This window comes from Ursus americanus, chromosome 1 (assembly GCF_024610735.1).
Source record: "Ursus americanus isolate L20-20 chromosome 1, mUrsAme1.1.p, whole genome shotgun sequence".
NCBI classification, from domain to species: Eukaryota; Metazoa; Chordata; class Mammalia; order Carnivora; family Ursidae; genus Ursus; species Ursus americanus.
The window spans coordinates 87,298,660-87,321,354 of record NC_142127.1 but is presented as its reverse complement, the minus strand read 5'-3'; the positions used below and the strand labels follow the sequence as shown (position 1 = coordinate 87,321,354).

General features: G+C 45.1%; 1 protein-coding gene across 2 annotated transcripts in view; it reads right to left on the bottom strand.

The window, feature by feature from the left end:
* Positions 1 to 7,815: 7,815 nt before the first annotated feature.
* XRCC5 (X-ray repair cross complementing 5) overlaps positions 7,816 to 22,695 on the bottom strand; it is a 90,376-nt gene continuing 75,496 nt past the window's right edge. For both annotated transcript variants that reach the window (XM_045806687.2, XM_087863215.1), the window contains 5 exons: positions 21,277 to 21,386; positions 19,511 to 19,607; positions 17,653 to 17,720; positions 8,812 to 8,886; positions 7,816 to 8,046 (listed from right to left, as the gene is read on the bottom strand). In XM_045806687.2, the coding sequence (XP_045662643.1) occupies positions 8,032 to 8,046; positions 8,812 to 8,886; positions 17,653 to 17,720; positions 19,511 to 19,607; positions 21,277 to 21,386 (365 nt within the window). In that variant the 3' untranslated portion in view covers positions 7,816 to 8,031. The remainder of the gene's footprint in view (positions 8,047 to 8,811; positions 8,887 to 17,652; positions 17,721 to 19,510; positions 19,608 to 21,276; positions 21,387 to 22,695) is intronic.

Here is a 22,695-nt window from a genome sequence, read left to right as displayed (position 1 = left end):
AGGAAATGGTAGTGGCAAGATCTGGAATGTAGTCAGTCTGATTCTGGGCTCAGCTCTTATTTCTGACATTCGGTGGAAATTCAATTCTAGGCGAAGAGGGATGGAAAGGAGTTGTGAAACCACCGACTGCCCAGACTCTGCAGATGCACGAAGCCCTGATGACAAAACTGAAATTCCAGATCTGTACGCTTTCCTCCCTGCCTCTCGAGCTCCCACGAGCGCCCGCCTTGGGCCAGTGGTCGACACAGCAGGACAGCAGCGCCTTTTCGGGGCACTCGCCAACGCCCTGGTGCGGGGACAGCGCAGGGCGGTGAGGGGTGTGGCATGCCTGCCCAGCAGACCCTGGGGATGGAGGTCCCGGAGAGGCCTGGGTGTGATGCTGGCAGGTATGGCGGCAGCTCTATCCAGAGACCTCTGCAAAATCTCGCTCTCTGACACAAGATGGGGGGGGGGGGCGGGTCACCAGGAGGCTGGGAGGCCTGAAAGTGACTGACACTGGCTTACTTCAACGAATGGACTTTAAATCTCAAAGCCACCAATTACCATACATTCAGCAAAATGGAAGTCTAGAAGGGCAGGGCAACTTCTCTAAGTTTAAAGAGCTAGTAAATGAAGGACCTGGGTCACAGAAGCCTCTGGTTGGCTAAGCGTTCTCTTTTCACCTTCTTCCCTGCTTTGAATGGGAACAAGAGGAGAGAAAGGTGACAAGAACTGCGGTCTTCCCCGAGATGTTCTGGAGGCACAGAATCACTGGCAGCCAGACTTTCTGTAAGTGGAGAAAATAAAGCCTGATTTTCAGCCATTGTCAGCTGGTATTCCCATTACGTACAGCCCGAAGTTCTCCAGACTGTTCTGCAAAGCTCCTATCTGTGCTATGATTTCAGGGCAGCGAGGAACAGGTACTCACTCCTAGGAAAAGATTTTGTAACATTTTAATATTGTAAAAATTGGGATATAGACTAAAAAGGCCACTGGGTTTTTTTTTCTTTCTTTCTTAACATAATTAATGGTATTTTGGATTTGAAAAAATACTGTATTTGAAAAGATCCCATGCAATGGACCGCTGGAACCATCAGGCTTCCAGGTCCCCAAAGGTCTTGTCGCTCCCATTGCCTGTCATTTGTCCGAACTGAATGGAGAGTGGGACGGAAGGGTGAGTCTTTATTTCTGGGGACGAGTCCACACATCCGAAAACAATCACAGGCCCTAGCAACCCTCCTGCTGCTTTGAGAACAAGGTCCCTTTGAGGTGAAAACTTAAGCCATTTATGCCAAAATATTTATGCTGCTATTGAGAACACTTTCTCAACCTGTTTTTGAGCCTATGATACATCCTTCTGGATACCTGCAGTGGCCTCCAACTTTTGAGAGTATAATTTGATGCTTGAAAACAGTGAAAGGTTACTTCTGGCCAAACCCTGTGACTAAGGATCAAAGCAATGCAGGTGGTTTGCTCTAAGAGGGTGACTAAAACGAGCACGTGGAGTCCCGAGATCGCTTGGAAGAACAGCAGAGTCTAGCCCTTTGCTTCTTTCTAAGTCCCCTTCCCACTACCACTGGCTCTGGACAGTCTGCAGGCAGAGTTTGCTCCTAAGTGTCTCAGCTCCGTCCACCTGCCAGACCTGGAGCCACAGCTATCTTGGTTTGGAATTATTATTATTCTTTAATTTTTTATTTAAATTCAATTTAGTTAACATATAGTGTATTATTAGTTTCAGGGGTAGAATGTAGTGATTCATTAGTGCATAGAACACCCAGTGCTCATCACAGCACATGCCCTCCTTAATGCCCACTACCCAGTTACCCCATCCCCCGCCCTCCCCAGCAACCCTGTTTGTTCCCTTCGGTTTGAGTCTCTTATAGTTTGCCTCCCTGTTTTTATCTTATGTTTCCTTCCCTTCCCCTATGTTCATGTTTGTTAAATTCCACATGAGTGAAATCATATGGTATTTGTCTTTCTCTGATTTATTTCGCTTAGCATAATATCCTCCAGTTCCATCCATGTCATTGCCAAGTGGCATGATTTTTCTTTTGCTGGCTGCGTAATATTCCATCATATATATATATACTACATTTTCTTTATCCACTCATCTGTCCATGAGCATCTGGGCTCTTTCCATAGTTTAGCTATTGTGGACGTTGCTGCCATAAACACGGGTGTATGTTCCCCTTTTAATCACTATGTCTGTATCCTTTGGGTAAATACCTAGTAGTGCAATTGCTGGGTTGTAGGGTAGCTCTATTTTTAACTTTTTGAGGAACCTCCATACTTTTTTCCAAAGTGGCTGCACCGGCTTGCAATTCCACCAACAGTGTAAGAGGGTTCCCCTTTCTCCACATCCTCTCCAACATCTGTTGTTTCCTGAGTTGTTAATGGTTTAGAATTATTTTTCTTCTTTTATTAAAAAAAAAAAAAAAAGCCAGAAGTAGACTGGTATTTCTATGTCACTTCTCACTGATCTCATTCCTCAGCTTTTTGTCTGGTCCAGATAGACTCTCATCTTCACAGAAGTGAGTACACTCGGTTCTACTCATCTCATGTGGCAAACACTGTGACACAGGCCACAGGAAGTCAGGGTTGACAGACATGGTTCTTGGGTGTTGCAGAAATGACGGGTCACACCTGGGCAACTTCTGTTGGTTTTTTCCAACCCCTATCAGACATTCCCAGGTGGGGCTGGGGGTTCGTATGACCTGGTAACAGAAATGCCCCGTGACTCCCTTTTACCCCCACCCTCTGCCAACTTGTCATGCAAACGGGTAAGAAATGAACAGTATATACTTTCTAACCTTTTTACCGGGATTGTGATACAGAAAAGTCACATACATACTCCGTAAGATTGTCTAGATTTGCCAGGAATTTACCACGCCCCTCCCTCTGCCTCTGAGCAACACTGTTTCTAATCCAAGCAGGCAGACCAGCAGAGAAGGGAAAGGAATCTCCTTCCCGTTTTCAGAATCCCTGGAGATCCCTCACAGGGGTAGACTCTTCCCACTAGGACAGACACAGCACCGTGTGAAATACACAAAAGCACGTGGCCACGTGGACTATGTGTGTGCATCTTTGATGAGCTGTAGGATCCTGCCCCTATTTCCCCCAGTTAAAGAAATTCACACGCAACAGCTTGGAATGCAACTTTAAAATTATGAGCAACAACAAATGTGTCACACGCGCTACCCTTTTGTGCTTTCCTTGCCAAGCTGTTATGTTCAGTTACTTTTAAGAACAGAGTTCATTTGTGTTACAGGGAGTTACAGCTATTTGACTTTGGCCACAGAAGCGAGGCGTGGGGGCGTGGGGGCTGTGTCGTTACCTGAGGAGGAGCTGGGTTACCGGCACCTACATGCGACAGATTTCAGGCTTAAACCTTAAGGAATCCATGTCACCCAGAGCTGACTCGACTCCCCATGGTCAGCCTGTTTCCCCCCTGCCTTCCCTGAAGCAGGTCAGAGTTCACAGCACACGTGCAAGCCCTGAAACAACCAACTCCAAACACACTCTGAAGTGTGTATGCCACTGAATGCGGCGCGGAGACGGAAGAGTCACTTGCACCCCGCACAGGACGGAACTACTACAATGCCTTAGAGGCATCTGCGCTTCCCTCATCCCAGCAGCCCCCTTCCCTGCCAGCTGGCCAACCTCTCTTCTTCCTCTTCACCCACCTCTGCCTCTAAAACTCCCCCCTCATTTATAACATGTTCATCCAAAAAAAGGGGTGGCAATCGGCCAGAACACGACCACTGCCATGTCTGGTTCCTCAAGCTTCCCCCACGGTGTCATCTTCCTCCTACATGTCTCTCCCCACCCTGCTGTCCCTCCGTGTGCTCACGGATCCTCACACTAGCCCTGTAAGGGCTTCCGTCATTCCCTGCACGCTGAAACGGTAAGAACGCAGAGAGAAAACCAGAGACTCACCCAAGCTAAGACATGATACCAGACCCTCCCTCTAGGGCTGGTCGGAGCCCTTATACACCCACGATGCTGCCGAGCAAAGGAAGCGCGGCCTGGGAAATGGAAACTGCAAGGCTGGGCGTGACGCATGCGCCTTGGCTGCCTCTTCTCTACCCTGGGCAGCACCTGCTCCGTTCCCATTATTCAAGCAGCCCCTGCAAAGCCGTCGGTATGAACCTCCCTTTGACTGAGAAGATCCTTTCTTCTCCTAGGCCATCCTGCCCACAGAGGAAATACAAGTGACTCCATTATCCTGTTGCTTACAGAGGTTAAGGGACTTGCTAAGGCCACAGAGCTGTCAAGTGTTACTGACATTAGGATTTAATAAACCTAGGAGCATCGGACATCCAGCACTATCGAAGCACTATGGCATGATATCCCTCTAAAGAACAGAAGGACAGCGAGTCTGGAATTCGGTTCCGATGAAGAAAAGAGGTGTTTCTCTCCTTTCCAAGGTGACCACGGGAAGCCAACACTACCTAAGCAGGGATTATAACTGCTGATTAGGTGGACTGGCCTACATGGAGGTGTCAGCGTAGGCGGGAGGAGGACTTCCAAATGTGACTGGTGACTGGGTCGTGTTTATTGGGGTCATTAAACCCCTAATCGGTTATATGTCCACTAACCTCCATAGGCATTTCTACTTCGGCTCCATGGTGCCGGCCAGACAAGAAAGCCGAGGCCTACTCTTTCTGAGAGTTCTTGCTCTGTCCCAGGCCTGGCAGCCAGCTCGGGCAAGACCTGGATGTAGGAAGTGGACTATAAACTGAAGCCCTGAGCTTTCTGTGCTGGATTCCACTTTGCCGTCTGTTTCTTGTAGTGAATTCCAGCAGGGCATTAACAGGAAAGGGGTACTTGGCAAGGCAGGAAGATCTGGCCATTCCTTGGGCCCTGGTTTTGATACTAACTTAATATGGTCAAAATCTAGGGGGACAATATAATCTATGATCCCTATCAGGAGGCCACTCAGAGTGAAAGAGGGCATTATTAATCATGCCAGGACAATAATGCCCAAGTAAACTGGGACACATGGTCACATTATCAAAACCATCAACGTTTACCCCCAGGTCCTAACCCCCTACCTTGATCACATAGAAACCGTAATTTTCATGAAGTAACTAGAAAGAAAGCCTAAGTCCAATAGCAACAGATAATTATGAAACTTAGCGCTGCTATATTCAAGGTTCTAAAAGAAAAAAGACAAATGAAGACAGGAAGGCGGACCTACTGAAAAGTTCGCCTGTACCCTCTATTTTGGGTTTTCATAATACCGTGAGGCTTTATTTGTATACAGCATTTTGCAGTTTACGAAGTATGCTCACAGGCATGTTCTTCTGTAACAAGCCTGGAAGGCAGGGGATACTCTGGGCGCACTGACAAAGGCCACACAGCACGCAGCAGAGGCAGGACCGATTTCCGGGTCTGGGCTAGCCCAGTGTCCTTTCCCACTCACACTGCGTCCCCTCCGGGCAGCTGCTCTGACTGAGCCACCAGCCTGTGCTCTGAACCTAGAATCCGGGAGCAAAGGGGCCAATGGGAGGCAGTGGACCAAACAGATTATCTGTCGCTTGGATCAAATCAGCTGCAAAGACAATCATCACCAACTTACATACTCGAAACAGAAATACATACGTGTGCATTTATTTTCAAAACCATCAGGGACGAGGTTAAAAAACTGTCCATTCTCAACATGGTTTTCTAAATAATTTTCCAAGATTCTGATTTTATATGTAAATTAATTGGCAAAGAATCAGATGCTAAGATTCAAAAGTGGTTCTTAACAGGGGCAGCACATTCCCTTGAGGGGGCACGTGGGTTGTGACGGAGGGATAGCGGGGAGTCCCCTCCTTTATCTCCACCTCCTCTCTAAGTCAATACATGTGAGTGGCACATTAGACCAAAGGTGACAGGGATGACAGTCTGTGACTTCCGACTCCCATACAAACCCACCAGCTTCAGAGGCCTAGCCGTGGCTGGCGGATGATAACGTGCTATTGCTTGCTGCTCTCCCAGGTCACAGTTGGCAGAACACCTGGGAGGTCTACAGATCTGCAAACCTCATTTCAGGGAAAGAGGACCTTGGCGTGCTCATCCGAAACATCACACATGCCCTTACTCACAAGAGCGTGGCTCCGACCAAGTCCACGCAGCCCGTATACTGTGCCTACGGGAAATGGATTCAGAAACCGCATGGCTAATCCAATCCTTTCTCTCCCTAGCGTGGTAAACTCACTTCTGTCTTTAGGTATTCAGATAATTTAGGTAAAAGTGGGGTTGGAGAAGCACGGATAATCCCACTATGCCCAACACAAATCAGAAAGTATCAGAAGATCTAAAGGACTAACTTGATTCCAACTTTTCCCGGCTTGACAGAAGGACTGTCTCCAAGAGGGAACTTCACAACCTGCCAAAGACTAGGGATACAATCTTATCAGGCCACACGCACTGAACTCATTCACCCCGCCAGGACGATCTGATGAGCATAATGTACAATTCAGAGTACAAAGCTTTCCCTCTTGATACGAAACGGTTCAGTTCTGTCCAAGTCACAAACCATCAAACTAGACAGGAAGATACGGACGGCGTCCTTCATGGGGGTTGCTTTAAATGGGCACCTGGCTATCAAGATTGACTAAGGTCGGGGCTCCTGGGTGGCTCAGCTGGCTAAGCGGCTGTCTTCGGCTCAGGTCATGGTCCCAGGGTCCTGGGATCGAGCCCCACATCGGGCTCCTTGCTCAGTGGGGAGCCTGCTTCTCCCTCTCCCTCTGCTGCTCCCCCTGCTTGTGCTGTCAAATAAATAAATAAAATCTTAAAAAAAAAAAGATTAATAGGTGTGCACAGTATTGAGGGGATGTCCTAGAGGCCCACAGTAAACCACTCCTCTCTCAACTCAGCTGACTGAACGACGTTCTGTTGTGGAGGGCCGTTTTCAAGCAATGCATAGTGCATCTCTAATTCCCAGCACAACACTGAAAAATTCTTTTGCGGACAATTCACAATGAGTGGCAATCCATTTATTGATACCCACATTCAGCCATTTATACCTTTAATATTACCTTTGCAAAACAAAGGGAGGCAGTGACTGTTTACGGGGGTGCAGAGGATATTGGAGACTGGGTACTATGGGCTTTGGGACACCAGGGAAGGAGTCAGAACTCGGGGAAGGAATGAGGTCTGGGGAAACAAAGCATTTTGCTGTTTTCTTATTTTAAGAAAGGAAACCTCACCAAGCCAGAGAGGAAAGGAGACTCAGGTAGAAATGGAAAAGAATGGGAAATTACGGAAGAAGTGTTTTGAACACAAGCACACATTCTCTGTGAGACTGCTACGTAGGCAGGAATGAAATGATAAACTGTTAACTATTGGGGGTAAATCTCTCCATTTTGTTTTCTTTTCTTTTTTAGGGTTTGCTGATATGTCAGAGGCTGGGCCAAAGGGTGTCTCTTCTTCATGAGAACACCACCATAGCTCAGTACGCAGGGAAGCGGTGCTCCCCTCCCACCTGCTTAAGGAAAACCACCTACACGCAGTTGACTAATGTAAGGACTAAAAGGCTTAAGTAAAAAGAGAAAGAGTCAGCCCTTAGCCATGATTTCCCAAACCCACCTTTCTGCTGGTAAGAAGCTAACGCGGTTTGATCAGCATAGTTGTGACTGCAGCTGGGGGATCCGACAGAGGACGCTGCCTCTGGGGGAGGACTGAGAAACTCACCAATGACGTGCCATAGTTCTGGACAAGACGGCGTCCCAAGGGCCGCAATCCTCACCAAGATACCAGGTCAGGTGGAAATCTATTTTCCAGAAACTTCAAAGCACGTGCATAATACTGAGATCAATAAAGACCACAAAACAAGTAATACACCGATGAGAAAATAAGAGGGATTCTTTATAAACGTGTATGGAATCGAAATTCTCCCTTACATATGTATATATTCATTCCAGAGAATTAGGAGATTCACTTCTACATAACCTACGGGGACCATCTCCAGAGCTTCCCATTCCCGTTGAATGGCCTCCTCTGGATAGAACTCCCAGCGTGACAGCGATGGCAACTCTCACAGATTCCCCGCACAGCCACGACCTAGATCAAGTCCAGCTGTGAACGAGAAGAACATTTTTAGAAGGGAACCAACTCTAGACCACTGCTTCTCTGGTGGGAGACAGTTTAATGACAACGGTTCTCTTCACCGGTGGCGTAGCTGGACTTGTACACTGAGTCACTGCTAACTACTGTTGGCGTTAAATACCAGGTATCATTTCAACACCAAGAACTTCGCCACAAAAAGACCAAAAGTGTTTACTGGGATCAGCTGTCACGTGAAGCTTACAGGCAGGAAGTCTCCACACATGAAAGACGGATACAGAGCCAACACTTACCCAGCCTTCCAGGCATCCAGACGTAGTGTGAGGAGGTCCAGAAACCCCCAAATGCCTATCAGCCGATTTTGTTTACATTAAGTTAATTGAGAACATTCAAGAATTAGGCTTCTGAAAGGCTGTTTTTATTTGTCAACCCACACAAATTGCATGTTGTATTGCTTATCTGGGTTGAGAGCAATTTCAGTAAATTATGACATTTTGCTACTAAAGGAATGGCCTCGCCAGCTCTTTTCAGTCCTTCACAGGAGAGGATTAAACTGAACGAACAATGTGAGACCAGAGAGCACGGGAATTTCCATTATGAAATTACCTATCTGATTAAATTTACAATGGCAATAAATAATAGTGGAGGGAGCTTTTGGTGTGTCAGCAATTAAAACTCAAATAAGAAACACGTCTACGATAAGCAGCGCTGTGGCTGTATTTACAGCTCGGGCCATTTCGATCTGGAGAGCACCTGGTATATGTTAAAAGCACTTACTAAATCATCCACGTCACCACCTTCTGCAAATACGGCTGCTGTGTCTTCACTTGGATTTTCTTTAGGGGCCAGAAACTGTGAACAGAAAGTCAGGGACACCACAATGACACTTTTGCCCCTTTGGATGGAGAGCACGGTCTGCTGGCAGCGCCACAGGCAGATCTAAGGAGGCTTGCTTCACAAAGTCTCACTGCAGTGGCCCCAAACAAACATCATCTGGACGCACACTCCTTGCTCCGGCCCCGGAAGAGAGGACTGATCTTGAAGTTGAACGGCCCACATTCAGCAGTCACCAAGAGAAAGTTCTTGTGAAGAGGGAGGAAACGACATGGCTTGCCAAGGCAGTGACCCCACGGAAGGTTCCATGTCAGGAGCAGAGGACACCCTATATTCCCGTTTCTATTTCCACAGGGGATATGTGTGCTCATTAGGGTTAAGAAAAGAACCCGACTGCCCAAACCAGTATGTCTTGGTCTCTCCTGAAAGGAGCATAAGAATCAAGCGTTTGAACTCAACAATTAGAATCTCATTCCTCAACTCTACGGAGGACAAAAGGAAGACTTCCTGTAAATGATGTGAAACACAAAAATGGGTGAGCTTGGGAGGCTGGGCAATTCCTTTTCTGGAAATCCTTCAACAGTGTTAGAAAACGTCTGAAAATGAAAGGAGGATTAGAAAGCTCCTAGTGCATGCCTCTCCTCGGCATTAGTATTCTAGACTCGGGGCATCTAAAAGGCAGATGCACAGAAAAGCAAAGGCCTTGAACTGAAGTCTGCAAGGATCTAGGGATGAAATTCAGATTTTAGAAGGGTACTGGGTGCCCTCGAAAATCATCTGAACACCCCGCTCTCTGTCCTGTCCCTCTAGGGAACAGCAGCGGGGACTCCTTTCCTCACGGCATGAGGAAGCTGCGTCCAAGAGCTAGGTTTTGCCCACCACTCATCTAACACCAGAAGGCGACCCATCTTCTGGTATGGTACGTACTTGAAATGGCAGCAGAGCCAAGCCTGCAGGAGTGTTTTTAAAGGGGGAGATGGAAGGTGGGGCATCCCTCTCCCTGTCAGCATTCCTCAGGGTCTGTGTCCACTGAGCATGCACACATGGAGCGAGCCTTCCAGCCCCTTCTGTTCTCCCGCGGCTGCCTCCACCCAGGATAGAAAGGTATTGTTCTACTTCTCTCACTACCTCACCATGAAAACATGGCAAGAACTGCTTTCCCTATACATTCCTGTTATGGTACAATGGACACCACTGACGCCCCTGAAACGTAAGATTTACAAATAGGCTAAAATAGGTCTTTTTGACAAACCATGTACTAAAGTCACTCTTAAACATTAGGCTGTGTGCAGCAAGTCTCAGGAAGCCAATGCTGCAGGTCCTTCCACCCGTGTCCAGAAACTCACGCACACAGGTAACGAGAGGCAACAGGGGAGGCTGCACTGGCAGAACTGCAACGGTAGACGTGGCCATGACAGTTTGCCTGTGACTCAGCTTCCCTCCTGGACTTCGTTTTCCCTCAGTCAAAACCACTTCACCATTCATTAACTTCAGTTTTGACTGAGAGAGTAAGGAATTTATCTTCTTCTAAGGACATTTATGGATCTCTCCATAGCCCCCTGTTGACCTTAAATTGGACCATGCCCAATGCTAGGACTCAATGGTATGAGAGACCAGAAACGCTAGCAAGGGGCGGGGGGGGGGGGCGGTGACACAACAGAACCGTAACGGAGCTTCTGTAGCACTAATTCTATGTCTTTACGTTGGCTGATTATTAATAACGACATCTGAGGGCCAAATACAGATAAATTATTCACACGTGTATCTGCATGTGGTGTATATCTAAGGATTAAACTCTGCCCTACCCTGGATTCCAAGATATCTAGGATTACCCCAGATTATGATTCTATCATTAAAAGTGGTTTTTCCTTTGTTCTTCTCCTCTTCTACTCATTCCATGAACCTGCACGACTTTCCCTACACTAGAAATGCACTTGGCTCAAAGGTAAGACCTACCCAGGTTGGGTGAAAAGAATTAGAAGTAGAGCTGCGTCTTGCCAGAAACCTCTGCAGGGCCACAAATGATGAGCACCTTCCAAAGACCAAGGAACCCCCGGGCTCAGCAGTGCGGCATCCACGACACCCTCTTTCACCCTTAGTAAGCAGCTGCGTGGCAGGCACTTCCGAATCTAGGAAACCCCTGATGTTCTCTGGCACACGGCTCCCAAGTCCATCCGCTCCTCACCCGCACAGCCCCTTTCACAGTGCGATTACCAGATAAATGAGGGCAGGGCTGTCTGCCCAGTGTGACCACGCTACATACAATGAAACACAAATGGCACATCTTGGCAGTGAGGCCAAGTTCCCAGGAAGAGAGCAGCAGCACAAGCAAACTTTCACTTCCATCAAGTGCTAAACATCTGCAAGTGATTTTCCTGACAGATCTGCTTCATACTTCTGCGTAAGCAAATGATGGCTAAGAGCTGGGCCATCATCCATTATCTCCCCAAAGCCCCAGGCAAGGCTGATCCCTTCCACATATCACTCCTCTTCATCAGAGTTTTTAACTGCAAGTAATTTGCAGGCTGTGCAGTGTGACGGGAAGCTAGAGATATGGCACAGAATCCAATGATTGGCCTGCTTTCTCCATAAAAGCAACAGATCCTCCGAAAGCAGCAGGAAGGGGCAGGAGCCAACTCTCATCTTTTCTTGGGTTCTTTCCCTCTGCAATGCTCAGAAGCCGAGAACAAACAGAAAGGACACTTGTGTGACACACTCCTCCTTCCTCAAACCACCAGGATTTACTTGGGGATATCAAGAAAGAGTGTCCTTACTTGGAGAGCTTTATGAAATGGATAAACTATTACTTTGCAAGCACACTGAAATACAATTATGGCCACAAGCAGAGAAATGGAGTCAATAACGCCTGTATAGAAACTTCCAGTCTAATCTCTCCATAAGACTAAACACTAACAATCAGCTTGTGCTCAGACCCTTACCAATCCCTGAATTAAAATCACATGGCTTCCACTAGGCTGACTCCAACACTATCAGAGGATTCCAAAGACTCATCCATAATTCAGACATATAAAAGCATCAGGAAAAACAAGTCTGTTTGCATGTATTTTGTCTAAAAGGACATATGTCTAAGTTCAATGTGCCCTGTATCTTATATCGTGCCATAAAGGCAATATCGCACAGCAGAGAAATCCTACAACCTAACGTGGGAGAACAGAACCCTAACCTTAGCTCTGTTAGTCCCTCAGTAACCCTGGACAAGCCGCATGACCTTTCTATAACTAACAAACTGAGACTACTGCTACTACTCACCTTGTCTATCTCGTGGGGTTGTAGCGAGTCTCAGATGAAATAAAGTATGCAAACTTGCTTTGTCATATTGTAGGTTGTATGTTCTACCTCCTAGGAAAATACCCAATACATGTCCACCAAGTGATATGTATAAGAATACCCATAGCATTTTTAGGGGCACCTGGGTGGCTAAGTTAGTTAAGCATCTGATTCTTGATTTCGGCTCAGGTCATGATCTCAGCGTCATGGGATTGAGCCCCATGTCACGCTCGGTGCTCAGCATGGAGTCTGCTTGAGAGTCTCTCTCTCCCTCCCCCTCTGGCCCTCCCCTGCTCTTTCTCCCTCTAAAACAGATGAATCTTAAAAAAAATGAAAGAGTATTCAGAGCATTTTTAGTCATAATTCCCAAAGTGTGGGGACAATGAAATGCCCGTTGTCAGGAGAATGGATAGATCGTGGTGATGTCAGTACAAGGGAGCACCACATAGCTACAGGGAAGAAGGACAACTCTAAATCACGGATGAATCGAAAGGTTCAGGACAGGCAAAACTACTAAGTGACAGGTGTCAGAAGAGCCGTAACCTCGGGGGCCAGGGGTTTCTGACTGGGAAGGGCACCGGGAAGCTTCCGGAGTGATGTAAATGTCCTGTATTTTGATCTGGGTGGCGGGCGCCCATATATGTGAACATATAAGACTTCATCGGGCTGCGCATTTAAGATCTGTGCATTTATTGTATGTCCAACCTCAACAGAAATTTTAAAATAGTGTATTAAAAGCATCAAGCTCTAAACAAATATGAGGTAAAATTGTGGTACTTTCCTTATTGCTTTTCTTTGAATTAGCGCACAGAACCGCTCCACCAGAGATTTAAGGCAGAGAAGGAAAGCGGGAAAGAGCAAAGGAAAATATCATGGGGTCAACGGGGGACAGTAGTTAAAGAAAACTGTTCTCAAGAAATGATTCTTAAACCTTATCTTGTAATGCTTCCCAAGACTTTGGAGATCTTTTATAAACTCACACACAGACAACTGGGTGCACTCTTGTAAGATGGACCTCGAGCATCTTTCCCGTATGTAGATGTGACTGGTGGCATTCTAAGGTGGAGGCGTGGAGAGGTGGTGCCGTGGTGTGGCAGGAGGAGGACTGTCCTAGGACTCCAGGGGTTTTGGTTTAGTCAATTCTGCTGGCCATGAACTTGCCAGGAGACACTGAGCAAGTCAACGTCACCTCTCTAGGCTGAGTCTGTAAAATGGCCAGACTGCTAAACTCCTATCGCCTATGAGGCTTAGGAGGAAAATCAATGTCAACAATAATGAAGGCCAGATTAGGCAGCTAGCAGGAAAACAAGTGCTAAGAAGATACACCCCCTCCCCCAGTTCCTATCAAATGATTAAGATACAGCCTGGCCCCTTGGAATCCTGTCAGGTACAATACTGCAAAGCCACAGGGAGAAGTCCTCTTTCCCCTCTGCGCTCTTACTATGGAGTAAAAGGAATGGAGGACCGGGGGTCAGTCCTAGAATAGGACTCCTGGCCAGGGACTTACTAAGAGATCTCAGCCATGCTATTTCACTTCTCGGGGCCCTAAATTTCTTCATCCATAAAATAAGGAGTTTGGACTAGATTAGTGTTTTTCAGTTGTGCTCCTTAAGGTCCCGAGGGTTCTTCCGAGTTCCCTGTGCACAGGTAATGCCAGGCTGCCGCACCCGCCAAGCAGCACCACACTTCTCTGTGCCAAAGATCAGGCTTCCCTGCGAGCTTCAGTTTTAACAATAAAAACTCCAGTAGAAGGTCATCAGAATTCTTTCCAGCTGAATAAAATTATATACAACTTAAGCCATTTCCTCTGCCTTAGTTAAGGATCTGGCTTGTTTTAATTCTTCTAACCCAGGGCTTCCCAGCATCATCATCCACATTTTGGGCCAGATAGTTCTTTGACAGGGGGGCTGTTCTGTTTCCCAACATCCTTGGCCTCTGGTCACTAGAAGTCAGTAGCAGCCCCTCCCCCTGTGGTAACCACCAAAATGACTCCAGCCCATGCCAAATGTCTCCCGGGGAGGAAAATCATTCCTGGGGGAGAATCACTGTTCTGACCCTAACACAGGTTAGCAAGAAGAAACTTAGTTAAAAAAGAAAAAAAAGTCTTGGATGGAGATAAACTTCAAATGAAGAATCAGCCTCTCCTAACCTTCCACAAGTCCAGGTGTTTTACTGATGGTGGCCTGAGGTGAAGACCCTCCCAGACGCTCCTGGAACATGCCAGGATTAGCCACACGCCACCCGCCCACCCCAGCGCCATGCCCTGAGAAGAGGACACGAGACTCTATGGAGCATCGAGCGCTACTGGGTACGTCTAACAGTAACAAACAGAAACAGAAAAAGTGAAGTGAAAGAGCTGACAGGTTACAGTGACAATAAAAATAAACGTGAAAGAGGGATCACGTTCATGTCCAGGCTTCAAAATGAAATGAGAGCAGTCAGTGAATTTAAAAGAAAGTGGCTATTTAAACTTATGTTGTGGAAGAACTTTCTATTTCTGTAGCAGGACTGACTTACCTAGATTTCTCAGAGTCATAAAATCTACACTTTTTGAGAATACACCAGAGAGCAACGGCTCTCCTTAAGAGGTGCAAGTGTAAAGTTATGATTTAATTTTCATTTGAAATGGACACGCCTGAATAATTATTTCCTTTCAAATCATCATTAAATAAAAATAATTCGACAGCTTGCTAACTTCAGAGAACTTATGTAAGTGTCTCAGAAGACTTGAAATGGGCTGTGAGCACTGCTCTTCAACCTTTGATCACAGTCAGGTTTCCTTAATGGATTATATGGGGCGCGACCACACTCAACACTTCCTTTGACGGCAATATAAATACCATAAATACCGCAGTGCCCCGTCAGAAGAGATGACCCTCCCTGGCCCAGCCGAGGCGTGTCTCTCTCCTGGAAACCACGAGGAGCCAGCTTCTCCGAGCCAGACTCACCCTCACTGATTCTCCCATCATCCCCCATGTGTGCACGTTCTCTTCCACGCTTCTCTCCAAAAACCTACAGGTGCCATTTAAAAACATTTTTAATACAAAGGATTCCATTTCCCCCCTGAAAAACAAAATTAATGTTTTGGGAACAAGAAAGATGGCAAGTTCTCAGAGTTATCTTCGATTACGACCAACTGAAATCAGTTCTGCTGACCCTGGAACCACGCAAGGACACCACCCCAAACCTAGTCATTAACTGGAAGGCCTCTCTGCAGCTGAATGAACACACATTAAGATTCCCCACGATTAGGCTCTGTGCCCTTAAGTTCCAAAGAAGACACTGCCTTTGCAGCACAGAACACACCTCAGACAATCTGCGAGAAGCACGTCATCCCTTCTTAGATTTCTCTCCTCTCTACTATTCCGGACTCACTTAGCTATGACACCTTTGGTTAAGATGCACTATACTGTGGAGAGGAAAAATACTACCTCTTTTAGATCGCTGCTCTCCTCTTCCTTTAGGAACAGTAACGTACTCACCTCTCAGCTGGATGACAGATTTTTAAAAATGCAATAACGACTGGGGCGCCTGAGTGGTTTAAGCATCAGCCTTTGGCTCAGGTCACGATCTCAGGGTCCTGGGATGGAGCCCCATGTTGGGCTCCTTGCTCATCAGGGAGTCTGCTTCTCCCTCTGAGTCTCCCCCTGCTCGAGCTCTCTCTCTCTCAAATAAATAAAATCTTTAAAAAAAAATGCAATAATGACTAAAATTAAATTATGTGCCTTGACTTACTCTACTTGTTTAGCAAAAGCTGACGGATAAGCCTTCATGCTAAGTGATGGTTAATTTTATGTGGTCACCTGGCTTAGGCCACAGTGCCCAGCTGTGGTGCTAAACACTAGTCTGGATGTTGCTGTGAAGGTATTCTGCAGATGTGATGAACATTTACAATCTGCTGGCTTGAAGTAAAGACTACCCTTGGTCATACTGGTAGGCCCCATCCAATCAGTTGAAGGAATCCTGCCTCAGGACTGTAACACAGAAATCTTGCCTGAATTGCCAGCCTATTGGCCTGCCTTTCAAATTTCAGATTTGCCAGTCTCCACAATTTCATGAGCCAATTCTTTAAAATAAATAAATCTCTCCCCAACTCCCCTCTCCCCCAATATATCTATATATATAGTCTGTTGGTTCTGTCTCTCTGGAGAGCACTGAGTGATACACTCTAGTTCCAAGGGGAAATATTATCATGCCATTGTATAAAGTAACAAACAAAAATAAAATCAAGCAGTTAAATGACATCCTCTCGAGTACTGACATATTCATAGTATTGACTGTGGTGGAAGAGGGTACAGACATAGTGGAGCCCCTTCTGAGACAATCACCAGTATGTTAGCATGTGCTTCTAGAATTCCAGGATCTTCCTGAAAGCAGGGACCATATATGTTCTTTAACAAAATGCTTTTGCCAGGCAAAGTACACTTAATACAATTTCTCGTATATTCTAACTTCTTTCCCCCAAAATACTATGGTTTCTGCCAAATGCCTTTTTGAGTTGAAACTGTAAGGCATTTTTAAATTTGGCCTGAATTTAGCCATAAGATAAATACTTCCAGCCTTGTTCCTACCACTCCCTTAACAGATTCCTGTCCACCAGCCCAGACCATGCTCTCCGTGAGCATGTGTAGTTATGTTTTTGAGTCTCCACTATCTTCCTCTGCAAGCCTGTCGCTAAGTTTCTAGAGGGCAGGAGTGCTGTCTTATTACCCAGCACAGCCCCTAGCAGAGGGCCGGGCTTTAGCACGTGACTGACAGCTGCTGGGCGCTGTGCCAGCAAGGATGGCTCCATCAGGGACTGTAACTGAAGCCCAGTGTTACGAACCATACACTCTTCAGTACTCTATTTAATTTTAACTCTCATCACAAACCTGAGGTATAATGAAAGATCACGAACTCAATAGCCACATATACTTGACTCATAGCTGAATCAGATTCAGACTGGGAGACCTTGGTCTGCTTGTGTCAATACATCAGTTTTTTTTTTTTTTACTAAAAACACCTCCAGATGTGCCTTACTCTGGAATACTAGGGTTTCTCTACTTTGCTACACATTATAATCACCTGAGGGGCTTTAAGAATTCAAACCCTGCCCAGGACCCCATTTGGATTACCACAATCTTTGGGGGTGGGGCCTGGTCATCACTACTTCTGAAATAATAGCTCCCCAGCTGACTGAAGTGTGGCCATGGTGAAAATCACTGGGCTACTTGGACTTCACAGCCTTTACCAGAGTCTCGGCTACACTTGCTATGCACTAAGGACTTTAGGAGCTCTAGAGCTAATGACACTGTGGTGTCAAGACTGAGGGAGTTTACAATTTCTCCTGCAAAAACATTGCAGCTGAAGGAAAAGGAATTGGCCAATTGGTCAAATACAGAACGGGTACATTAATTTAGTTACCCTTAAAATTTAAATTTTTCGAGGTGGAATGGGCATCAAGAAAATAATATCTGTTACAATAATTCATCTAAAGATGGTGTTATTCCACAATACCTTTTTGGCTTCCTCGGCTGTGACAGAACTTCCAGGGGCTTCATCTTTGGTGATCAGAGTAATTCCATCTAAAAAGTAATTCACAGAGTGAAATCCCAGTGCAAAGAATCAATCCCAATCGTACCTTCCTCTCCACCACACCTCCTCCCATCTTCACATTAGAGACTTTTAAAACTCCACAGGTGCTCTTCTCTATAAGAAATGGAAGACTGTGAAGGCACTTAACTCACACTGTTCCTTCCATCTTATGTTATCCTGTTTCCTGCTTAGCCTGGGTAAAATAAAGGCCATATCTCAAATGCTACCTACTGCATGAGGTCTTGCCTGATTAAATCTCTCCTTCAGAGTTTTCAGATGACTTTATTTATGCCTTTGAAATTGCTGTCATCGTATCTTACCTTGTATAACTATGTGTACACATTTTCTCTCTCCTAATGGACCATACTTTTCTCAAGGGCCAGGAATCGGTTTTATTCATCTTTCTATTCCCCTCAATGTAGGCATGGCACAAGCTCAGTAAATAAATAACTGAATGGCTATGCACTTTGGCCCAAACCCATTAGCTATCCAATATAGGAATCTGCAGACATTTTGACTTCTAGTAATGTTACCGGCTACTGATGGAATGGTAAGAGGCCCAAGGTTGGGAGGACACATGCTTCCACAGTGGTTATATCTATCATTTAGCACGTACATCAATTTTAGCTCAGTGAGAGCAAATCGAGGGTAGAAAATCTACCCTTTAGTTTTCTCTTCTTCCTAAGATTTTCTTCTGCCTCAAATGGCTGATGCATGATACACTTTCAGAAAAGCACATACATTTAACATCCATTTGTACCTAGAAATGGCACAGGTCATGTGTATTCTCTCAATAGGATATAAGCTCTCAGAAAATATGTACCTCGTGTATGTCCTGTAAGTTTCTTGTCAGCAAACAATATGCCAGAGGCAATCAATAAATACCAAAACCAATCTCCTCCATCTACTAGGTCGGCAGCAGAGACACCAGAGTGATTTGAGTAAGCCCCATTCTCCACCTATTCTAATTGCTTTTGCTCCCCAGTGTAGAAGTTAAAGGGCTGAAAAATTAACTGTCAGGGAAATAGTTGCCTGAATGATGAAAAGCTGCCCCTTAGAAGTTGGATAGATAGATATGCATCCTTTTTACGGAGTTTGCACAGAAAGACAGGTTGAAACTAATCTGAGGGCCCTACTTCAAGTGAGGAGTTTCATAATTTTCAACATCATTTTCGTAGGAGGTATTTTTAATAATAATATCTGATACTTGGTTCTGAAAGAAAATCAAGTCAGGTGAAAAAAAACCAGGCAAAGGATATGAAGGAAATCCAACATCAAGCCTAACACTGAAAGAGTGTAGGTTGCCTTCTTTCTAGGTTAAGTTTGCCTTGGTCACTGTGAATAAGCGAGGGCTTGGCCTTGGTGCATGAAGACACTGGTCTGCTGATACGGAAAGCCCAAGCACATGCTCCTGAAAGGGAGCAGGAGGGCAAAATGCGGGTGAGGTTGGTGACGGTGCTGTGGGTCCCACAGGACGGAAGGGTCGAAGAATCTGAGAAAGGGGGCAATGACTGCCCACACAGGTTCTTCCAACAAATGACCATCTTGGAAATGGGTCATGCACCACAGAGTCTAAGACAGGACTTACATGTTTACTTATTATTTATCACTTTTTATTTATGCTCATTACGCAAGACTTTTCGTCACTGGATCCTGAGCATTTCCCAAACCCACACGGAACGTCACAGATTGCCATGTAACACATCCTACAACATAATTTAGATTTAGATTTCGAAAAAATAGCATAAATATTTGGAGAAAATGACAAAAGACACCTTACCCTGAACGACAATTTCCCAGAAATGATTTAACTGTTTCATTTCCACTTTCTCTCGAAGGGCTTTCAGGAAATCGTTAAAGCGCTGCTCTTCTGAAAACTGGCGGCAAGTGGGGGGCAGGGGGACGTGAGATCAGAGCAAATACAGAAACAAGTCACTCCCAGGACAAAGGGCTACATATACTGAATCCACCACGATTTATAAGAAAAACATATAATGTCCTTCTTTGGTAAATGGGAGATCTGGTCTGGCATTTCAAATTTCAGCTTGGTTTGCTGGGAACCAGAAATCCTTCCATCTGTGGAAGGTAAACAACTGCTCAGAGCCACACCGTGGCCGGGTGCTGTGCTTTTTAACCTTCAGTACAAAGTCACACAAAAATAGAAGAGTTTCATGAATTCTCAATATACCCATCACCCAGCTTCAACACCTGCCAACTCAGCCAGTCTTGCCCACCTCTACCCTGACCTCTCACAACTCTGGGATTGTTTGGAAGCAAATATTAAACATATTATGTCATCTATAAATATTTTGCTATGCAATATCTAAAATACAGAGAGGGACTTTAAAAAAATACCAAAAAATCAGTAATAATTCCTTAATAGGAGTAAATGGCAAGTCGGTATTCACATTTTCCCAATTATAAAACCCTCTTTTTAGTGTGTGTGTGTGTGTGTTGTATGGTTTTGCAGTTAGAGAAGCTCTCTACATTAAGAGTGGCTGAAATGTCTCTAAGAGTCTCTTCTGATGCTCTTCCATCTCTCCCTTGCTTTTTAAAAACTTTTATTTTAAAAAATCGAGTGACCTGGTACTTTCAAGGACAGTTGGCGACAACAGGGCACAGAAGTGTTATTTGGGTGCTCCGTCTAGCTGGGGGCAGTGCTTAAAAAAGCAATACACTTTCATTACCTTTTCCCATCCTACCAGATCCTTCTTCACCTGGGGCGTCCTTAGTCTTATAATGACTCTACTTTGCCCATATTTTGTCTTTTATCTATAGGGCATCTGGATCACCTACTTCTGAATCTTCTAATTTCAACAATTTTCTCATTTTCTTATCAGTCTTTGTAAGAGCCTAAGCAATTCAAGAATTAATCTGTTCACTCGCCAATACTATTAAGCCAATACTTAATAGGCACCTGCATGAGAACATACACTACAACTGTGCCTACTTTAAAAATATACTTTCTAATTTAAACTTGCTCACTCTTGCCTTGAGTTTATGTATAAAAGCCTAGAAATAATTTGGAAGATTTTCACAGTGTTTTCTTAAAATTCCTAAAAAAAACAAACAAAACCTACACAAAAAGTGGGGTGTGGTGCTGAGTAATTAATTTTCAGCATTCTTAATTTTTCCTGGCATTCCAGATCCCTACTCCCATCTTCATAAAATCCTTCTCAATAATTAGAACCATATATATTTTCCCCCAATTTCTTTAAAATAGTTAGTTGGTGAGTGGGTCACCAGAGGTTACAATGGAAATTTCCCTCGTACCCTAAATAGGAATCACGCAGCCAGAGCTATAATGTAATAAAAAGCTAACTCCCAGGGACGAAGCATCCCACTCAACCCACCCTTCTTTAAGTCCCCTCAGAGATGACAGTAATAGTAAGAAGACTTAGTCATTTCGGCATCTCTTGGCAAACACTGCTATTCACAGTGACAACAATGATTTCCAAAGCCCATGCTTACTTGTGGGGTGCTGCATGTCTCCCCTGTGATGGTGGCTAACCATTTAGGAAGAGGAAGAGGCTAGGACAGTGTTACCTGAATGGCTTCTTTCCGGAAGACTGTGATGCAGTCCATGCTCTTCATAAAATACGGCGTTTCATTAGTATCCAGAAACTGTTCAATGCAATTTATTAGCTGGCGACTTGCTAGAACATAAGACAACACGTTTATTTCCCTTGTTTTGAGTGACGTTGGTAAGAGAGAGCACATGATTTATGTGCCTGTAAGTATGTATTATGGTTCACAAGCCTCATGGTCAGTATGCACAAAAGCTATTCTTCTTTGAGAGGGGGCGGGTGGGAAGGGCAGGTGAGATGCAAAATGCTGATTCCAAAAGTCTGTATTTGAAAAGTCTGGGTAATATTTACTGATATGTCAAGAAATGAAATTTAATTTCTACAATGCTTAGAATTATACTAAATGTTCCTTATGGGACTAAGACCAAATGGTTTTTTTTAAAAAAACTGTGGTTGCTTTTTATTTTCCCCCCAGAATTTAGGGGCCATTTGGGTAATTCCAAACTGTCTTTCCTGATATAGTCACAGAAAATAGAGCCTCTAGTCCCTCCCTTAGTCCCACTCATGACCAACGTCAAACAGTGCCAGAGAGAGGAAAGTAATGAGCCAGGGACACCCCACCTCTACCAATCACAGGTCAAATTAGAAAAGACCAGCCCTTGCCTTAATTTAATAATATCCCTTTAGAATGAGGATTCATTGCTATATATCTTCTGCCCTTGAACCTGAATATTTTCTGTTGCTCAGTACTCTATAAGCCATGAATACTTAATATACAATAACTGTCAGCAAGCAATGTCATAAATTCTACAGAAAGAGGAAATATATTAATAATGTTACTGTTTCTAAGATACATAGCAAGTTGAGGCTGCCTCACAAATATTTTTCAGTATGAGAAAAAGCAGAGGAAAATAGAAACATCAAGTCATCAGGGAATGTAAGTCACTGAGCAGGTTGAAACTGACCCTTACGACTGATATAGAACAAACCAAGGAGATGTACACATTCATGGCATAAAGGTTCACTCTCACTTGTGCCCTGAAACCACTCACTCGCTGGCCGGGTGGGCAATTTATGCGGAATGGTCAAGGTGAGGCCACAATCACGGCCTCATCTGAGCGTTGTAATAGTTAAGAACGGCCACGTGCACAATGCTAATGAAACTACTTTCAAGGCTTGCCTACAAAGGCTTGAGGCCACTAACTGAATCACAGTGACCTGAGCACTGCTCAATGCCTTATGAAAGAGGAAACTCAGTGCCATCCACTTCATCAACTTACTTCCTAAGGATCCTACAGCCTGTGGAAAGGATTTAAAAAACTGGACAAAGCGGGACACCCGGGTGGCTCAGTCAGTTGAGCACCCAATTGTTGATTTCAGTTCAGGCCATGGTCTCAGGGTTGTGAGATGGAGCCCTGTGTTGGGCTCTGCGCTCAGT